Source organism: Lampris incognitus, chromosome 16, assembly GCF_029633865.1.
Source record: "Lampris incognitus isolate fLamInc1 chromosome 16, fLamInc1.hap2, whole genome shotgun sequence".
In the NCBI taxonomy this organism is placed as follows: Eukaryota; Metazoa; Chordata; class Actinopteri; order Lampriformes; family Lampridae; genus Lampris; species Lampris incognitus.
Window position 1 is genome coordinate 17,015,007 of NC_079226.1, and position 16,195 is coordinate 17,031,201.

Consider the following 16,195-nt stretch of genomic DNA (forward strand, 5'->3'; position numbering starts at 1 on the left):
CAACGGAACTCCACTCAGATCGGAGTCCATCCATCCACCCATCATTATCTAAACGGCAAATCGGAGTTCATACTGGTAAACTCGGGGCAAATCCATCTACACAGACTTCATGGAGAAGCAGTTGTCTGACGTCACACAACAATGGCAGCACCCATGGAGGCGCACAGTGTTAATAGTAAACCATCAACTGAGGGAAGGGGAAAAATGAGGCAAGGTAAAGTATATTTTCTTGTATTTAACTACAATAATACATACTATCATATAGTAAAACCTGTTCTACATGTAAACTGATGTCAACATATGTCAACAATGTTATTAAGTAGCTGGCTATGGTAAACAAATCTGAAAGTTATCTCTGCACAAAAGTTATTCCTCTGTTTCGTTTATATATATATACAAGGAGGCTGCACTGCTGACAATTCAATTGTTAATAGACATGCCAATAAAAACACCAGTTTATCACGGTCAGCTATGGTTTTTTTTTTTTGTTTACGTTTGGCGTCGTGCACCTTGAACGCTTGGAGGGGTTGGACATTGCCAACTGGGAAATTCAGACCTCGGACTTGAATAGAGCGCAGTATAAGTCAATCATGGCAAACGTTTTTACGACTTACCAAGTCCAGTGTGGCTTGAACTGTTTAACTCGGGTGCTGTAGTGTCCTTCCGAGACCCGGCCTTGGGCCTTGGGCGCACAACACCTTGTCGCCGGTTTGTGGTTTGTCCCTCCTCGCACCACTGTTGGTAGGTACTCACCACTTCAGCCCGGGAGCACCCCAAAAGCTTTGCCGTCTCAGAGACGCTCTTACCCAGTCGCCTCGCAATAACAATTTGGCCCTTGTCAAAGTCGCTTAGGTCTTTTTTAGTGGTCATGATGCTCAATGCTTTTGCCTCATCAGTGTATATATATATATAAATATATTACACGTTTTCAAAGACTATCAGAAGAGAACAGATGGTAAATCGAATATAACAAAAGTAGTTAGGTATAGCAAGTTGATAACGTAATATTGAACGGACACTCGTCCTGGATACCATTCAACATCGCCGTTCAAACTACCGCACACAATCAAAGTCAAGCTAATGGAAAATTCCAGTCGGCCTTGCGTTCCGGTGATTCACGAGGGTCAGTTTGACGCAGGATTTGCGCATACAACACTGTTATCGTTATTAGTTGTTGTTTGTGGAGCAGTTGTGCATCGCATTAATATTAAAAACTGAGACCTGGTTATATGTACTTTCTATTGGTTTTATAATTTAATATTCTGTGTAGATTATCTAACTATGGGGAAAACACAATGATGTTGCGACACGGAAGTTGTAATTCTCGCGAGAGGTTATGTAATTTACTCTCGATTTATTTTGCTGTTCCCGCTGCACCAGTTCACACCAGCGAGAGTTCTTGAGTGCGATTCAACAACCCTGCCGAAGCTTTTTTAGCAGAGCATAATAAAAGCGCCACAATATAAGACTAAAATGGACCTTCTCGAGATTTTGCCCTCCAGCTTTGGATATGTCATATTAACTTTTCTTTACAGCTGGATCATGTTGTCCTATCTTGGAGTCAAGGTTGGAGCTGCAAGAAAGAAGTACGACGTGAAGGCAGCACAATTAAAGTTTGTTGTTTTTCAGGCGTCGCATCACAGAATATAAAATTCAGCTCGGTCGGACCCAATTGTTAAATGGGATTTTGTTGATCATTTTGTTGTTGTGCCCGACCACTTACTAATTCTTCTAATTCGTGTTTGGTCAACATTCACAGTATCCTACTATGTACAGCGATAAGGAACAGGTGTTCAACTGCATCCAGAGAGCACAGCAGAACACTCTAGAGGTGTATCCACAATGGCTCGTCTTCCAGACTATTGCGGCTCTTGTCTATCCAGTATGTATGATCTGATAGTGTTTCAGACGCTTAACTTTACATATATACAATGTTTAGCTTTTCACCATATAAAACGATCGAAGGTCCCACATACATTACAATCTACAACGTAAAATATAATGTCCTGGTGAGAAGAGGAATGTAAGTCAGTAGGAGCAACACAATACATATATGCGTCAACAAGGACAGCGGAATGGTGAGGATGCAAGAGTAGCGGTGATGAAGGTGGATGAGATTAAATACTTGGGTTCAACTATTCAAAGTAACAGGGAGTGTGGAAGAGAGGTGAAGAAGACAGTGCAGGCAGGGTGGAGAGGAGTATCAGGAGTGATTTGCGACAGAAGGGTACCAGCAAGAGTTAAAGGGAAGGTTTACAAGATGGTTGTGAGACCAGCTATGTTATATGGTTTGGAGACGGTGGCACCGATGAAAAGACAGGAGGTGGAGCTGGAGGTGGCAGAGTTAAAGATGCTAAGATTTTCGTCAGGAGTGTCCAAGGAGGACAGGATTAGAAATGAGTATATTAGAGGGACAGCCCAGGTTGGACGGTTTGGAGACAAAGCAAGAGAGGCAAGATTGAGACGGCTTGGACATGTGTGGAGGAGAGATGCTGGGTATATTGGGAGAAGGATGCTGAATATGGAGCTGCTAGGGAAGAGGAAAAGAAGAAGGCCAAAGAGTAGGTTTATGGATGCGGTGAGGGAGGACATGCAGGTGGCTGGCGTGACAGAGGAAGTTGCAGAGGACAGAAAGAGATGGAAACGGCTGAGCCGCTGTGGCGACCCCTAAGAGGAGCAGCCAACAGTAGTAGCAGATATTTTTTAGCATTGAGTCATGCCTACTACACAAATGTTTTCTTGCAATGAAAAAAGAAAATGATTGGGGTTCAACAGGGGACCAAGCCAGGAATCCAACTTCCCTGGTCTACTAAGGTATGAGATGAATAACAGCTTACACATATCATGGGTGACATCTTTTAGAAATAAGGTATACATTAGATCAATGCTCATGTTTATTGTCAAATAATAAGATATTAAAACCTTTTTCCAAGTACATTTCATTGACTTAAATGTTTGCACTGTTGACAACATTCATTAATAGTTTTTATTTTTTTAGCATTGAGTCATGCCCACCACACAAATCCATTCAATAGTCAGTCTCTTTGAGGAGGAATGGACTAAACAGTACCCCATTTGGGTCAAATTTGTCCCAACACAGAACTCCTGAATACTCATGTCAGACAAAGCAAAGATTTGTTACAACTAAAAATCTAGACAGTATTCTTGTACCTTTACATAATAAAGGTCACATTTAACCTCAACATCTAAATATCTAACACTAGAGTTAAGGACCATGAACAACTGTTCAACAAGTTAACAGAAAGCTGATCCTGGAGGACGAGTTAAATGAAGAGCTTGACGAAAACCCGTGATTTCCTCTGTAGGGCCGACGTGCGTGGTGTCTGCGGCTGGCACAACAGGAACCACTGTCATGGCTGCTTCTGGAGCATGAGCGAGAACATGGTCGGGGAGAAGTGGAGCTGGAATGTGTGTCTTGATCAAAAATCCCATTTATGCCTTCACTCTGACGAATATCAGCCATTTCAGATCGTGAATTCTTCCCTTGTGTCATCATCTTGCCAGTCTGTACACAATGAGAGATGACAAGATGTACAATAAAAACAGTTAACAGCAAGTAAACCATTACCGGGTGGCACTGTCACCAGAAAACAACATTTTATTTCAGGGCCTTTAAAAGTATGGCTATATTTAGACTAGAGTTTACGAAATGCAGAGCCCAGCCTTTAAAGCAGTGATGTGTAACTAAAATATTAAACTGAAGCTAGCGAAGGACGTCAGCAAATCATCCACAAAGACGTTAGTTGCCTGCATTTTAGTATTTACTATTCAACTTTCCAAACAGTGCAACGTATTTTTTTCGACGGCCTTATTCAAGTGGACATATCCAATATTGGCAAAAACAATCAAAGTTATACTCAATGCTGCCCCTAGCTTTGCCAGTGGTGTTGCGTAACTGCAACAGTTGACCGACTTCAACTGGAAAGTAAATATTCTTCTGAACTAAAAACCAGAAACAGCGAGACATTACAAGTGATTAGCCATTTTTGTTGTAAAGCTTAATTATCAATGGAAGAATATGTTATATTAGACTATAGTTGTCTTTATGCATGCTCAATAATCCAGGTAAGGAAATCACAGAAAGCTGAATAAGTTCGTCTGGACACAATGTTTATTGAGAGAAACGTTTCGTCACTTATCTAAGTGACCTCTTCAGCCTAAACTGACTGCAGGTATCCTGTTGATGAAGCAGTGGAGGTAGGCCGTATGAAATTACAAAACTGCCCCACCATTAGCAATAGCACCCTTAACACTGACCAAGTCCACGTACTTAACATACAGGGGGCAGTACTATAGGCAGAAGCATGGGCGTGCTATGGGTTCCCCAGTCTCACCTATAGTGGCCAACTTGTATATGCAGGAAGTGGAAAAAGGGCTCTCATGTCCTGTCCAAGGACACCACCTAGCCACTGGTTCAGATTTATGGAGGACACCTGGGTTAAAATCAAATCTCAGGATGTACCATGTTTCACCGACCACATTAACTCTGTGGACAACCACATCAAGTTCGCCAGGGAGGATGTGAAAAATGACAGGTTAGCCTTCTTAGATGGTGAAATTGCAATTGGTGATAGGGGACATTTGATTGTTGATGTTTACCGTAAACCATTACATACTGATCAGTACTTAAGATTTGACTCTCATCCACTGGAGCACAAACTAGGAGTCATCAGGACACTGTCCCACTGAGGTGACAACGTCCCCACTGACACAGCGGCCAGGGAAGGGGAGAAATCCCACATTAAACAGGCCCTGGTTAAATGTGGTTATCCTAACTGGGTGTTTGTCAAAGCCAGGAAGACATCCAAACAGTGCACTAGCTGATGGAAGAGAGGAGAAGGACAACAGCTGCCTAAGCGTAAACCAGTGGCGATTCCGTATATGGCGGGAGTTTCTAACAGTTGAGACACGTATTTTCCAAACAGTGCGTCTCAGTTGCGTTCAAATCCTAAAACACGCTGCACCAGAAATGGATCTACCCCAAGGATCAGGTCCCCCGGCAAAAACAGAGCAATATAGCGCGCGCTGTTAAGTGCCAGGAGGATTGCCATGATTTGTACATCAGGGACACCAAACAGACGCTGGCCAAGAAGATGGCACAACACAGAAGAGCTAACATGTCAGGCCAGGATTTCACAGTCTACACCCACCTACAGGCCAGTGGCCACTCTTTCAAGGATGAGGACGTCCCTGAACCAAGGGGGTGGCCTATGATTGGCTAAGCTGAACAGCCAATCAGAGTGATCTCTCTCACCAACGGGCTCGGCTGATTCAGCACGTTGAATCGGCCGAAAAGCTGCTAACAGGGGTCCGACTAGTGCCGAAGGGGTGGGACACACCGCAAAAACTAGGGTCACAGACGATAACTGACGACCTGACATAGGCTGATGGTCAGCCGTCGGCCTGGTGTCAGGACCTTTACAATGCTGTGATTGCAACCATTCCCAAATCCTCTGTGACTACTGCACATTGCAATTGAAACTCTAGTTGATGGTCACCGCAATTTGCATATGAAACCCATCGTTGTTTTCGGTCATTATGCCCATGTATTGTTTACAAGGGTGGGGATACCTGCAGTCAGTTGAGACTGAAAAGGTCACTTAGATGAGTGATGAAGCGTTTCTCTATAAACATTGTGTTCAGATGAACTGATTCAATTTTTAGTGACATACATAGACGTCTCTTCCAATAATATTAAAATAGCCAACTCAGTTATTTTCCAATTAATATGGAAAATTAAAACCCATTATATTAAAAGATCACAGCTTATTAAAGAGTGTGATAAGGGTGGTATCAAAAGCATTAGACTTTGAATCAATGTTTGGAACATTAAAGATTAAATGGTTAAAAGCATATTTGTCACAGCCAAATTCTATGTGGCTTCATATACCAAGGTCTTTGTTAAAAAAAAAAGAAAAAAGAAGCGAGGCTTGAGTTTCTTTTAAAATGCGATTTTGAGGTAATCAAGATTCCTATTAAGTTGTCAAGTTTCCACAGAAAGAGTCTTCAGTAGCAGAAAAGGGATATTTACTCAAAATCTTTCTCCTTATGGATTAACATCATGGAAAAATCAAATAATACAATCAAAAGGAAATCAATATTTAGGAGTGATTAGTATGAGAAACATTTTGTTTGTAAAGGATTTATTGGATTGCAGTGGTATACTTTTGGAATAGATGGCCTTTAATTTACATTGTACTCAGAGAGTATAGTAAGATTTGTAAAGCGATCCTTTTATCGCTGAGTCAGTTAATCCAAAATACCTTAATGTATTCAAATGTTAAACCAGTACTGCCAAATTTAGTGAATAATGATAACTTAAATGATAACAAATGTAATAAAATTATTGGCACTGTTGTGAAATCCAAAGTGTTTCATGATTATAATATAATTGAAGGTTGTACATACAAGTTCCTGATATGGAATAATTGTCTATTATGGATACAGCACATTCTAAATTTATTGAATGGCCTATTTCCCCAAAATTCAAAGAAACTCATTTCAAAATAATTCATAAGGTTTACCCGGTTGAGGAATTTCTTAAAAAAAAAAGGTTCATATTTGAAGTGGATCCTTGTACCTTTTCTAATGCGACAGATTGAAACGTTGTTAGAACACATTTTTTTCTAATGCCATGTCTAAAATATTTGGGTTAGATATAAAAAATTGGATATCACTTCTCTTTTTTTTTTTTACATGCATGGTTTAAACTCATCTATTTCTTACATGATTAATATGATCATTCTTACGGGTAAATATCATGTTCATTGTAGTGTGTAGTAAGTCCTCCTTTGTTTGGTTTATAAATATTTCAAATTATTTTCATAATCACTTAAAAATGTAGTAAAATAGCAAGAAAGATCTGTGGGGATATATCTCACTTTTTGGTCTTTTGGTTTATGCCTCTTATTTTTGAAGTCCTTGTTCTTTGTTTTTTCTGTTTTTGTTTTTATCCATGCCTAGAGATTAAGAAATGACTTCATATTTTTATAAATATTTGTAAACAAATCCCCATATTTTGTTTTTTTCTTCATTCATTTTTTTTGGGGGGGGGGTTCCCCTTTTTTCTCCCCAATTGTACCCAGCCAATCACCCCACTTTTCCGAGCTGTACTGCTCCGACCCCTCTGCCGATCCAGGGAGGGCTGCAGACTACCACATGCCTCTTCCGATACAAGTGGAGTCGCCAGCGCTTCTTTTCACCACACAGTGAGGAGTTTCACCAGGGAGACGTGGCGTGGGAGGATCACGCTATTTCCTCTAGTTCCCCCTCCCCACCGAACAGGCGCCCCGACCGACCAGAGGTGGTGCTAGTGCAGCGACCAGGACACATACCCGCATCCAGCTTCCCACCCGCAGACACGGCCAATTGTGTCTGAAGGGATGCCCGACCAAGCCAGAGGTAACACAGGGATTCAAAGCGGCGATCCCCGTGTTGGTAGGCAATGGAATAGACTGCTATGCTACCCGGACACCCCTTTATTCATTTTGATAACATTTATATTGTAATATATATATATATGTATTCTCTATGAGTTCTTGGAAGTTCTTTAATATGTGTTCAATAATAAAAGAAGTCAAGTAAAAAAAAAAAATGAAGGAAAGAAAAATGGAAATTACTGGAATGGAGCAATGGCGTCGACTACTCACGCTAAGCTAATGTTAGCTAATCATTTCACATAGCCTGTTTATCTTGTCGAACATTGTGGCATGACATTTTAAACATCCACAATCAGATTCAGTTATATATACACCAAACACCACAAAAAAGTAACAAAAGACAAAAACATTTGGTTTGAATGGTTCTACTTTGAAACCTACAGCACAGCACCGTAACACAAACATGTGAGGCCCCCCATGAGCTAAACTGGAGCAGGCCCCTTTCCTGCAGCACAGAGCAGGCGAATTTTAACCGTTTTCATAGTGAAGATACTTTTTTCAAACACAACGCAATTTAACAGATCGCTTTTGTAGGGGGCACACTGGGCTCTCACTCACCTGGTGATGAAGCTGTTGGGGGCACATTGGGCTCTTCCACCTGACGCTCAAGCTGCGGGGCACACGGTGATCTCTCTCTCTGATCTGATGGTAACGCAACTGTGGTGTCTCCATCATCTGTGATGTGTTCTTCCTGTTGATCACTGTCTTTACAACCAGGTAGGTCTGTTTCACGCTCGTCAACCTTGCCGTTGCCTTCTACATCTTCCGGGCTGGCTGTGTGTGGCTGTGTGGCTAGAACGTTTCAGAAAAAGTTATATTAACATGCCGCTTCATGCGGCTAACTTATAAAAAATGGTATATTGGAGAAATAACTTAAAACACAATTAACTGTTTATCTTGCCCACACCGTCGGCGATGTTAGCTGTCTAAACTAACATTATAGCAAACACATAGCATACCTGTTAAAGCAACATTAAGCAACTTTTTAACCTTTTTACCTTAAATAACAGCTTCAAAATCATTTTGATTTTGATGGTATACTGACTTGTATAGGGAGAATGATGTCTCTTTCACTCGCACTCTGTGCCCCGCATGCCTTTTCTGCACTATGTAATTTGGGTTGAGTGGGTATGCTCTACCACAAGCGATATTTTTTTTTCTAGGATGGCGAAGTCATGACCCAACCTACTCTGCTTGAGGGGGTTAACCTGAGCGGGCCCCACTCTGCCTGAGCGAGCTAAGTATACTTTATGGCCCAGCTACATCAGCACAGTCTCCTGGGCAGTTGAACTTTAGAATTCAGTCTGATCCGATTTAACGTTTATCTGTTTAATTTTGTATATATACAATCATCCCCGCCAGGTGGCAGCCTGGTGGTGGTGGTGGTGGTGATATTGCGTTTGGTCACATGTGTGCATATGTCCACAGCTAATCTTACATACTACTGGACTTATCCACCTAATATTTTTGTGCAGTTATGACTGTATGATCAAGAAACTCTTGTGGTTGCAGTGATTCAAAACCTTTTAAAAAAAGTTTGTTCTCACTATCGCCACTCCCTCACTTCATTCACTCTCTTGCTCGCTCTACCAACGCTGCTGATTGTCTACAGTAGCCCAGACCAGACAGAATGGCTACTATATACGGTCACAGACAATGACATCATGACATCATTTCAGAAGTAGCTAGCACCTGAAGGCCGCCGTAGGTTCTCCTACACACTTGGAAAGGGAGGGCTGAGTGTTGGGGTATTCAGTTGGTTGCAATTTTCAACCTCACCGATAGAAGCCACTAAATCCCATACATTGGTCCTTTAAAGCAAGAGTGCGGGACCTTTACGTATAAATGAATTCTGGTGACATTCAAGCCCTTGCAGGGCTCCAGGCAAAATATATCTAGCAGCCATAGGCTCCTAAACCCAAAATATTTAGGAGCCAAATCAAATTTTCAGGAGCCAAAATATAGTGATGTCATATGCTACAATGTTGAAGGGTTGCGCCTCACACTGCCTTTTCTTTCCCCTCTGTACTCTGTCTTTGTTTGCTCTGCCTTCCATAGTCTACACCAGCGTTTCCCAAACCTCTCCTGAAGGACCACATATCCTGCATGTTTTAGAGCTCTTCCTGCTCCAATATAGCTGATTTAAATGATCAGTTTGTTATTAATCAGCTTCAGTTCATAGCGAGTTGATCACGAGTTGACACAAAAAAAACATATGGCCATCTCTCATCTTTTTTTTTTTTTTGCTTGGGTAATGATGGGGCGGCACGGTGGCACAGTGGTTAGCGCAGTTGCCTCACAGCAGGAAGGTCCTGGGTTCGAGCCTCGGGGTAGTCCAACCTTGGGGATTGTTCCGGGTCGTCCTGTGTGGAGTTTGCATGTTCTTCCCATGTCTGCGTGAGTTTCCTCCGGGGGCTCCGGTTTCCTCCCACAGTCCAAAGACATGTAAGTCAGGTGAAACGGCAATACTAAATTGTCCCTAAGTATGGATGTGTGTTGGTGTGTGTGTATGTCGGCCCTGTGTGGTAGTCTGGCGGCCTGTCCAGGGTATCTCCCCGCCTGCCGCCCAATGACTGCTGGGATAGGCTCCAGCATCCCCGCGACCCTGAGAGCAGGATAAGCGGTTCGGGAAAATAGATGGATGGATGGGTAATGATGGCCACTGGTGACTGGCAGGAAAAAAAGGTTGCAAAATAAAAGCGTTAGTCGCATTGGCGACCATTTTATTTGCCATCTGGAGCCCTGCCTTGCCACACTGCCAGGTAAATCTCCCTGTATGTCGCAGTATACCAGAGTTTTAAATCTGGTGTCTGGGGTGACATTCCCATGCGGGCGCACCAGTGGTGACGTGTTTTACGTCAACCAGCAATGATTGCTTTTCCAGAGCTGAAAAAAAAGAAGCTTTTCCAGAGCTGAACTTCCGTGTGACGAGGCGTTAGCCTGCCTCTAATTGGCTTGCCTTCAGGGCTTTATACCAGAAAGCTCCCGGACTTGGAAAGCTATGGCAGAAAAACCTAAGAGGCGTCCAAGAAAAGTTTCTGACGCTCCACAGAAAAAAAGAAGCTTTGTGTTCGGAGGAAGGATTGAAGTAAAAAAAAAAAGAAGAAGAAAAGAAAATGACAACAATCGACAGAGAGGACAAACAAGTATGATCATTGTAGTTTTCCTCGGCGAGCGCTGAAAGAATATAAGCAATGAAGGAGGAGATACAACTTTTTCACTGCAGGTATGCTGCGTTCCGGACAACTCATAAATACAGGTTTTCCGACCTCCTACTAGGAAAAAGTACAACGGAACGCCACTCAGATCGGAGTCCATCCATCCACCCATCATTATCCAAACGGCAAATCGGAGTTCATATTGGTAAACTCGGGGCAAATCCATCTACACAGACTTCATGGAGAAGCAGTTGTCTGACGTCACACAACAATGGCAGCCCCCATTGGAGGCGCACAGTGTTAATAGTAAACCATCAACTGAGGCAAGGGGAAAAAATGAGGCAAGGTAAAGTATATTTTCTTGTATTTAACTACAAAAATACATACTATCATATAGTAAAACCTGTTCTACATGTAAACTGATGTCAACATATGCCAACAATGTTATTAAGTAGCTGGCTATGGTAAACAAATCTGAAAGTTATCTCTGCACAAAAGTTATTCCTGTTTCGTTTATATATACAAGGAGGCTGCACTGCTGACAATTCAATTGTTAATAGACATGCCAATAAGAACACCAGTTTATCACGGTCAGCTATGGTTTTTTTGTTTACGTTTGGCGTCGTGCACCTTGAACGCTTGGAGGGGTTGGACATTGCCAACTGGGAAATTCAGACCTCGGACTTGAATAGAGCGCAGTATAAGTCAATCATGGCAAACGTTTTTACGACTTACCAAGTCCAGTGTGGCTTGAACTGTTTAACTCGGGTGCTGTAGTGTCCTTCTGAGACCCGGCCTTGGGCCTTGGGCGCACAACACCTTGTCGCCGGTTTGTGGTTTGTCCCTCCTCGCACCACTGTTGGTAGGTACTCACCACTTCAGCCCGGGAGAACCCCAAAAGCTCTGCCGTCTCAGAGACGCTCTTACCCAGTCGCCTGACAATAACAATTTGGCCCTTGTCAAAGTCGCTTAGGTCTTTTTTAGTGGTCATGATGCTCAATGCTTTTGCCTCATCAGTGTATATATATATATATAAATATATTACACGTTTTCAAAGACTATCAGAAGAGAGCAGATGGTAAATTGAATATAACAAAAGTAGTTAGGTATAGCAAGTTGATAACGTAATATTGAACGGACACTCGTCCTGGATACCATTCAACATCGCCGTGCAAACTACCGCACACAATCAAACTCAAGCTAATGGAAATTTCCAGTCGGCCTTGCGTTCCGGTGATTCACGAGGGTCAGTTAGACGCAGGATTTGCGCATACAACACTGTTATCGTTATTAGTTGTTGTTTGTGGAGCAGTTGTGCATCGCATTAATATTAAAAACTGAGACCTGGTTATATGTACTTTCTATTGGTTTTATAATTTTAATATTCTGTGTAGATTATGTAACTATGGGGAAAACACAATGATGTTGCGACACGGAAGTTGTAATTCTCGCGAGAGTTTATGTAATTTACTCGCGATTCATTTTGCTGTTCCCGCTGCACCAGTTCACACCAGCGAGAGTTCTTGAGTGCGATTCAACAACCCGGCCGAAGCTTTTTTAACAGAGCATAATAAAAGCGCCACAATATAAGACTAAAATGGACCTTCTCGAGATTTTGCCCTCCAGCTTTGGATATGTCATATTGACTTTTCTTTACAGCTGGATCATGTTGTCCTATCTTGGAGTCAAGGTTGGAGCTGCAAGAAAGAAGTACGACGTGAAGGTAGCACAATTAAAGTTTGTTGTTTTTCAGGCGTCGCATCACAGAATATAAAATTCAGCTCGGTCGGACCCAATTGTTAAATGGGATTTTGTTGATCATTTTGTTGTTGTGCCCGACCACTTACTAATTCTTCTAATTCGTGTTTGGTCAACATTCACAGTATCCTACTATGTACAGCGATAAGGAACAGGTGTTCAACTGCATCCAGAGAGCACACCAGAACACTCTAGAGGTGTATCCACAATGGCTCGTCTTCCAGACTATTGCGGCTCTTGTCTATCCAGTATGTATGATCTGATAGTGTTTCACACGCTTAACTTTACATATATACAATGTTTAGCTTTTCATCATATAAAACGATCGAAGGTCCAACATACATTACAATCTACAACGTAGAATATAATGTCCTCGAGGTACTATAGATACTACACAAATATGTGGGAGGAGAGTCATCGTGTGATCTTTGGCACAAATACTGCAGATAACCAAAAGGATTCAGCCTTGAAGTTATGTCACAGTGAATAAGCGCTTTTTAGTAAACTGTTATGCCACATGTGTTTTTCCTTTAATTCTTTGTCCCTCGATTTCTTGTTATGATCATTTCAGTTAACAGCATCTATTCTGGGGGCCATCTGGGTGTCCAGTAGGTTTTCCTATGCTTGGGGCTACTACACAGGAGGTAAGACTGAACATGTTGTATTACAGTACAATTACTGCAATAATGAGCAGTGTGCTGAAACGCTTCAATCACTTGTTCCATGAGATCTAACTGGCATTATTAGTCACTGGTTATTATAAAGTAATTATGGTTTCTCCTATTAGTATGACTCCACAATTTGACTAGAGGTTTACATGCATAGCCTTCATTCATATAATACTAGACAGGTCGATCACTTTCACCTTCCTTTATAAAACAAAACATGGCCAGTACTCCCTCAGATATCGTGGTGTACAGATATGGAATGCTAAAGTACAAGTTGTCAAGAGCTTGTTATCTTAAGAAATTATCATCACATTTAATTCATAATGTCTAATTATTTCTTGACATATATATTGTATATCTATAAAATACCCTTTTCCCCTGTATTGTTGTTCATGTATTTCTTTGTTTTTTAATTGGATTGTTGTCTACCGATTAGTTAGTTTTTCTGCTCATTTTCTGTGTGCTTCTTTTCATTTATTTTTTGGTTGTATTTTCCTATTTATGTTAGCTTGTTTTTTCTCTCCTTATGTTGAGGGGAGGTCCGTTGTATGAGGCTGTGACTTCTTGACCTCTCCTGACTGACACATTTCTTCTGTTTTTCATTATCAAGATTTTATGCAGTCTTATGTGTGTGCAGATAAAGCCAATAAAAATCCTTCTGTTTTATTTATCTTCCCAGATCCTGCCAAGAGAATGAATGGTGCCTATGGGTATATTGGATACCTTGGAGTTATTATTCTTTCCATCTCTATTGCCTTGCAATTGCTTGGAGTCTTTTAGTTTAGCTGGTTATTAGGTTATGTTCACCCTTGTAACTAAATACTGTGAATCAATGTACAAGGGGCTATATTTCTTTACAAGTTTGAAGCTTAATATACATTTTGTGTACCACTAAATCTTTTTATTGCGGACCACTAAGTTTTCATTTATTTCAAACATTTGTTGTGTGTGCTCCATTTAATGAACAACCATTGCATGGCATGAAGAAATAAAGAGAAATATATGATTACTTACACAGGTATGCTTGGATGCCATCATTTATACTACAGCCGGACTCAGTCTAACTACAAACACAGTCTAATGATGTAAGACTATCAGTCAGCAAGAATCATGTGACTCTCATATGATCTTTCATCAACAAATATGCAGAAAACCACATGCTAATAATGTGAAAATAAGTAAATTGCCACCAGCATAGATCTAGATTCGCGATTACACTCTGAGAATCCGAAAAATGTCTTACAAAAGTATGGTTGTTCTGCATAAATTGGGTCTTATGCATTGTATCCAGTCATAACTGAAAAGGGGTTATGAAAGAAAGCAAAGACTAACTGCTGCACATAAATTTTATCAATTTTCTCACCACCGAACAGTGAATCCTTACATTAGCAAGACTGACTACAATACATTAGAGATGCTCACTATTTCCTTCAAATACCAGATGAAACCTTAGTTGATTTTACATGTTAAATGTACTTCAGTTGATAAATGAAAGGGAGGTGACTGGTTAACTAGAGATTATTAAGGTATGGTATAACAGACATGGAGTGAATACGAGGGCAAATGGAGTAAGAAAAATGTTTGTGTCAAGAACTGCAATGCTGCAACATTTTTTTTATAAATAGTGCACATACTACAGGCATTGTTGATGGAAGATCTATAAAAGAATGAATAATTTGGCTCCTGACAACCTGCAGTGGGCACTGGAAGATTGGAAAGTAGTGCCTGGCCTGATGGCTCTCAGCTTCTGCTGTTCCATGTTGTTGGCCGGTTAGGCTATGGTAAATTTACACAAGTCTGCATCCATCATGCTGGGTGAGATTGAACAATTCTTAATTGCCAGACTTTTTGCATATTGTCATTGGGGCTTACCATTCCCTTCATGGCAACAGTGCTCTGTAACTGGATACTGGACTTCTGACAGGCAGACCCCAGGTGGTGAGGATGGGCAGCATCACCTCCTCATTTATCCTGAACACCGGTGTCCCGCAGGGCTGCGTGCTAAGCTTGCTCCTGTACTCCCTATTCACTCACAACTGTGACCCACCACAGCTCAAATTCCATTTTCAAGTTTTCTGATGACGCCAACGTCCTCGGCATCATCCCAGACAGCGACAAAGCAGCCAACAGGGAAGAGGGGAACACCCTGGTGAGGTGCCAGAACAACAACCTCTCTCCCTCAACATCAACAAAACCAAAGAGATGATCTTGGACTTCTTAATGATGATCCTAATTTAGAGGCCTGCTTGGCTGCTGTGTCCCTAAATTTTTTTGTTTTTAAATTCAGATGAAACTGAGATGCTGGTCATTGGCCCTGCTAGACACATCCACCAATTCGGTCAAGTAACGATAACAATTGACAACTGATTTCACAAAGTGGCAGGCAAAAAATCTTGGTGTTACATTTGATCCCAGCCTTTCCTTTAATAAGCACATTAAAGAAATCACCAAGACTGCCTTTTTTTACTTACATAACATAGCTAAAATTCAGTCTTTCCTGTTCATGGCTGACACAGAGACTCTAATACATGCATTTGTTTCATCCAGACTCGATTACTGTAATGTTCTGTTTTCAGGTCTAGTACTAAAAGTCTTCAGATGGTTCAGAATGCTGCTGCTAGAATCCTAGCTAAATCTAGGAAATCTGACCATATTACACCAATTCTTGCCTCCCTTCATTGGCTTCCTATCCATGTTAGATCAGAATACAAGGTACTTCTGCTGACTTATAAAATCCTAAATGGGCTTGCCCCATCTTACCTGTCTGATCTCCTTAAACCGTAAAGTCCATCTCGAGCTGTTCATTCTCAAAAATACAGGGCTCCTGTGTGTAAGTTAAAAAGAAGTCAGCTGGTGGCAGGGCCTTTTCTTATCGAGCCCCATTCTTGTGGAATAACCTGCCTGCTGCCATCAGACAATCAGAGTCTGTTGAGTCCTTTAAATCCAAACTTAAAACTCATCTTTTTTCCTTAGTCTACAATTAGTTGCCTTTAAGTTGAGTGCTTCATAACCTGTACTGCATGGCGAGTCAGTTTCTGTCTAAATGAATTTACCAAGCACTGTTCTGTCAATGAGATTATAGCGTATAGATTATTGACTATTGAAAACTGTTCTCTTTCACGTCTTTTCTCTCTCTTTGAATGATGTCTTC

General features: G+C 41.3%; 2 protein-coding genes across 6 annotated transcripts; both read left to right on the top strand.

Annotated features, from left to right (window-relative positions):
• Positions 1-1,396: 1,396 nt before the first annotated feature.
• Positions 1,397-3,464, top strand: LOC130126332 (microsomal glutathione S-transferase 3-like). Of its 3 annotated transcripts, none has more exons than XR_008811721.1 (3): positions 1,397-1,613; positions 1,760-1,882; positions 3,327-3,464. XR_008811721.1 is itself a non-coding variant. In XM_056295802.1 (3 exons), the coding sequence occupies exons 1-3, from the start codon at positions 1,474-1,476 to the stop codon at positions 3,438-3,440; spliced, it is 363 nt and encodes a 120-aa protein (XP_056151777.1). In that variant the 5' UTR covers positions 1,397-1,473; the 3' UTR covers positions 3,441-3,464. The 3 variants fall into 3 exon arrangements, 1 of the variants encoding a protein (XP_056151777.1); XR_008811722.1 differs by having other exon boundaries at positions 1,397-1,586; XM_056295802.1 differs by having other exon boundaries at positions 1,397-1,599.
• Positions 3,465-10,420: 6,956 nt separating this feature from the next.
• mgst3b (microsomal glutathione S-transferase 3b) lies at positions 10,421-14,048 on the top strand. Of its 3 annotated transcripts, none has more exons than XM_056295798.1 (5): positions 10,421-10,964; positions 12,278-12,341; positions 12,502-12,624; positions 12,948-13,020; positions 13,724-14,048. In XM_056295798.1, the coding sequence occupies exons 1-5, from the start codon at positions 10,858-10,860 to the stop codon at positions 13,822-13,824; spliced, it is 468 nt and encodes a 155-aa protein (XP_056151773.1). In that variant the 5' UTR covers positions 10,421-10,857; the 3' UTR covers positions 13,825-14,048. The 3 variants fall into 3 exon arrangements, with proteins under 3 accessions (XP_056151773.1, XP_056151775.1, XP_056151774.1); XM_056295800.1 differs by lacking the exon at positions 10,421-10,964 and adding an exon at positions 11,397-11,480; XM_056295799.1 differs by lacking the exon at positions 10,421-10,964 and having other exon boundaries at positions 12,100-12,341.
• Positions 14,049-16,195: the final 2,147 nt, after the last annotated feature.